Source organism: Gymnoscopelus microlampas, assembly GCF_963454915.1.
Source record: "Gymnoscopelus microlampas genome assembly, chromosome: 9".
Taxonomy (NCBI): Eukaryota; Metazoa; Chordata; class Actinopteri; order Myctophiformes; family Myctophidae; genus Gymnoscopelus; species Gymnoscopelus microlampas.
The window spans coordinates 49468444-49473443 of NC_139946.1; the positions used below are offsets into that span (position 1 = coordinate 49468444).

The following is a 5000-nucleotide window of genomic DNA, read 5'->3' on the forward strand; positions in this document are numbered from 1 at the left end:
AGGTTAGTGAACAGTGCTATCTAGTGGAAGACCACTGAAAGCACAGAATCTCGTAATTTTCGTCATAGGCAGGCTGCATCTTAGCAAAATATGACGAGAAATCTGGTCATTGGCCGTCAAACAGTTGATGTGATGTGACAATAGAGTTGATTCTGACACTCTGGGCACGTCTCGCTCCATACGTATGCACGGAAGCGACGTGCTAACAGTTGTGTGTGTGTGTGTGTGTGTGTGTGTGTGTGTGTGTGTGTGTGTGTGTGTGTGTGTGTGTGTGTGTGTGTGTGTGTGTGTGTGTGTGTGTGTGTGTAGTTCTGGTGCTGCTCTTCGTCATGTGGATGAAGAGGAGGGACAAGGAGCGTCAGGCCAAGCAGCTCCTCATCGACCCGGAGGACGACGTGAGAGACAACATCCTGAAATATGATGAGGAGGGGGGAGGAGAGGAGGACCAGGTACACACAAACACACATAAACACACACACACACGCACACACGCACACACACACACACACACACACACACACACACACACACACACACACACACACACACACACACACACACACACACACACACACACACCATATGGCGCCGGAGAGAGAGGGGGGTCAGAATGGTCAGAATGTTCCCGGACTATTGGGTGATTGACCTGGCGAGCTGGGCCGACCGCTGGTCTAGCCGTTCCCGTTGTGTTTCGTTGTGCATTTGGCCGGCTGCAGCTCGCCTTCTCACACCTCAAAGACTGTTTATTTACTGGCTATACGTGCGGTCGTTCTCTCACCGCCATCATCAACGAGGTGCCAGACAAGCTAATACACACCGATGGTCTTTCTATGCCGGCTGTACTGTGTGAAGGGAGCCGATGCCCTCGGGGCTTCATCGACGCTCTGGGCTGTGAAATGCTGCGATGACTGTTAGACCTGACCTGGGATCAGATTACAGTCAGCGGCGCAACAACGTTGCTGAGCTGCTCATATGCTGTCAAGTTCAGCAGTGGTGTAAAGTAACGAAGTACATTTACTCAAGTGCTTTGCTTAAGTACAATGTTTAGGTATTTTTCAATTTACTGGAGTATTTCCAATATCCAATACTTTTACTTCTACTCCACTACATCTCAGAGGCAAATATTATAATTTTACTCCACTACAATTATTTGAAAACTTTAGTTACTAGTTACTTTGCAGATATAAATGATTACATAAAGAAACATACATTAACCACCGCTATTTTATACATAGGCTATTTTCAAACATTTTAGTGCTTTTACTTTTGGTACTTTAAGTGTATTTTGATGCCAATACTTTTGTACTTTTACTCAAGTAACGTTTAGGCCTTTTACTTGTAACAGAGTATTGTTACATTGTGGTATTGATACTTTTACTAAAGTAACATATCTGAATACTTTCACCACTGCAGTTCAGGGACATGGAGAGAGGAGAGAGCAAATAGCGCATCAAACTAGCCTATATACTTCTCCATGGAATCAAAATGTGATGTGTGCGATCGTGGATTCCATTTTCATTGAGGTGAAAACATGCAACTTGTTGTTGTCTCTGGCGCTAGGCTGCTACATAGATGCTATTCCATTAGTCCTATGTATAAAACTACACGTTCGGGGCCTAGCCAATCAACGACGATAACAAAACAATCAACGACCAAACGACATCGCAACATTGGAGATTGGGGGGCGTGGAATTAAGCTAATTGTAATAATAGATAATAGGTCGGGTCTAATATCTGTCTTCAAAAACAAATCGAACCTCGGAACGAACGTCACCGATCCGGGTCATCTCGGTCCGTCTTAAAAAAAAGAGAAAAAATAAAAGTCTGTTCCACTCAGATCTCAGGACAAATTTCACGGGTCCTTTAGGGCATTGGTTCTCAAAGTGGGGTCCGGGGACCCCCAGGGGTACTTGAGGGGGTTCCAGGGGGTCCCCAGCTAAATGATGGATAGTTATGAACCAAATGGACCCTTATGGGTCTTTAACTCAGAGAGTGTACAAATGGAACCAAATGGACCCGTGGGGTCCATTTGGTTCCATTTGTACACTCTCTGAGTTACATTAACATTGATTTTACAATATAATTTGGGGTCCCAGAGATAGAAATTCCATTAAATGGGGGTCCGTAGCCCTAATGCATGTCAAACTGGGGGGTCCTTGAAATTTAAATGGTTGAAAATGACTGCTAGAGCCGTACACATCTTCTCCTATGGCGGTCCCTGGCATATCTTTTGAAATGGGGGTCCGCGGGCTATTATAAGTGTCAATTTGGGGGTCCTTGACATGAAAAAGTTTGAGGTCCACTGCTTTAGGGTTCGGGTCCGTAATTTTGTACCCGCAAAGAGCTCTAGTCATGTATAGGCTATGTATTATATTCATTGTTTATTCTGACTTCCTTCTGCCTTCCTTATGACATAGTTGCTTTGTTTATTGAAATGCAATGTTTAACGGAGTTCTAACTTTTAGAATTTCCCTAAATAGAAATTACTCAAGCTACGATTGACATCTAAAAAACACATTAAAGTGCTTATAGTTAGTTAATTAAATTCCGAGGCTACACCAAAGCTGACAGTGAACTTCACGCCCACCACTAATGGCCACGCCCACCATCTGACACGCAGTTTTGCCTTCAGGCAAAACACTTAAATGTTTCACTTTGCTTTCATGAAAAACATTTCTACTAATACTGTTGCTGCCAACATTATGCACGCAAAGTAACACAGCTAAAACTGTGGACGTTTCATTTAACCCATTAAGACCGGGTACGCATCTGTGTCATTATACGTTCTCTTTGGGTATTCAAAAATAGCACATATACAAGCTCGTAGCGCAGCACTCGGTGCTTGTAGATCTGCTATTTTTGAAAAATCTTGGAAAATGTGTGCAAATCTTTGATTATATATATTTTTGAAAGCGAACATTTTAACTAAAAACGTTGCTTCTGGGGGATTCTACAAAATGTCTTCTAAATCTTAACAGTTTTTTGAAAAAAACTTATGTTGTTATAATATCAGTGGTTCTCAAACTTTGTTCAAGTCAAGGACCACCCAGAATGATAAAGATTTTAGTTAAAAATGTTCGCTGATATAAACAGATACATATGTTCAAAAAGTTGCACACATTTTCAAGATTTTTCAAAAAAGCAGATCTACAATCTGCTATTTTTGAATAGCCAACGAAATCTTAAAATGACACAGATGTGTTCCCGGTCTTGACGGGTTAACTGTGAGGAGGTTAAAAATGGACGGGCTGGACTGCAAATTCACACAGTCAGCCCCGCGGGCTGAGATTAAGTCGACAACAAAAGAGAAGCTCAGAAAACGGGATTAATTGCTTTCTCTTTTGAGAAACGGTTCTTCGCAGCCCTTCACATGTTCACGCTGTGGGCTCTTAAGAACATAAGCTGTGCTTCTGTTAGCGGAAATAAATCCTTAAGGCCTTTTTGTTAAGTACAGGACAAAGAATACTTTTTAAAAAACAACAACAGTGAAATGAAGGACATTGTTTGGACAGTGGAGATACTGTAAGTGCCTTGCTAAAAGGCACCTTGTTGACGGTCACATTCTAAAATGTCCCCATCTGCTCCGGTGGATTTGGAATGATGTCACATACAGTGACAGAGCCTTCATTGCCAACATCGTTTTGACTGCATGTGGTATGAAAACGTTTTTTTTTACGAAAGGCATACTGCCTTAACTTTTCTGAGGGTGTGGTCAACACCTATTCCAAGAAGAGTAGTTGGTAGTTTTCTTGCCTACCTTTGTTGAATGCACTTATTGTAAGTCACTTTGGATAAAAGCGTCTGCTAAATGACTGTATTGTAATGTAATGTAAGAGGGAGGAACACAGGGTGACATATAAGTAGTGGTGGAAAGTAACTAAGAACATTTACTCAAGTACTGTAATTTTCAATACTTTTACTTCTACTCCACTACATCTCAGAGGCAAATATTGTACTTTTACTCCACTACAATTATTTGACAACTTTAGCTACTAGTTCCTTTGCAGATATAAATTATTACATTATAAAACATGAATTAATCACTTTAGCCCTATTTTATACATAGGCTATATGAAAATAGCCGATCTACAAGCTCACAACGCATCACGATGCGACCTGAGAGAGATCTGAGACTGGAAGGTGATAGCAGGTGCTCTGGATGAGCCTAGAGCAGCGCGGTTCACAAACGTTTTAGCTCGAGACCCAAAATGAGACGTTTCTAAATTCACAACGCATCGCTTTGCGCCACGTTGTGAACTTGTAGATTTGCTATTTTCATTAGTTCTTAAACATTTCTTTTTTTCATAAACGTACAACGACGGCGGCCGGGCAAGGAGGCCTGCCGCGGTATCAAAGGGCAAGACCACCAGGTTCATGATCAGCTTCCACCCAGGCTGCCATCAGACACAGACTTCAATGTTGTCACACTAACCTTTCACTATAAGTGTCTTCCTCACTCCATCACTGTGTTTATCCCCGTTGAAGGCTCTCAATGTTCCACTACATTTACCTGAGCACTGATCCATGTCCGCTGAACGATGTCTCTCTCTCACTCTCTCGCTCGCTCGCTCTCTCTTGCTCTCTCTCGAACAACACTGCCCTCAGCACAGCCTGAATGCTGATGTTTACCAACTACACCAGAGAGAGAGATTCTTTTTAATCATTATTGATCTTTCTTTCTTAGACAGTCCTGTGAACAGAAACCTGGATCATCCGAGGCCAGGGTTGGTTCAATGCTTCCCAGCCCAACAATGGTTTAACCCATTAAGACCTGAGGCCGATTATACAAAATGTCTTCTAAATCCATAACAGGTTTTTGAAATAAATTATGTTTCTATATCAGTGGAGCTCAAACCTTTTCATGTGAAGGACCCCCAAAATTATATGTATTTGGGCGCCGACCCCCATCTCAAAATATTTTGTTCCAGGGACCCCCCAGAAGAGTTATAAATGTTCGCTTTAAACAATATATATTCAAAGATTTGCACACATTTTCACGA

General features: G+C 42.0%; 1 protein-coding gene across 1 annotated transcript in view; it reads left to right on the plus strand.

Annotated features, from left to right (window-relative positions):
• The window catches only part of LOC311052730 (cadherin-2-like), a 65201-nt gene that overhangs the window by 52087 nt on the left and 8114 nt on the right, over positions 1-5000 (plus strand). Inside the window, exon 13 of the mRNA XM_084067897.1 lies at positions 310-449. Coding sequence (XP_083924023.1) covers positions 310-449 — 140 coding nt within the window. The remainder of the gene's footprint in view (positions 1-309; positions 450-5000) is intronic.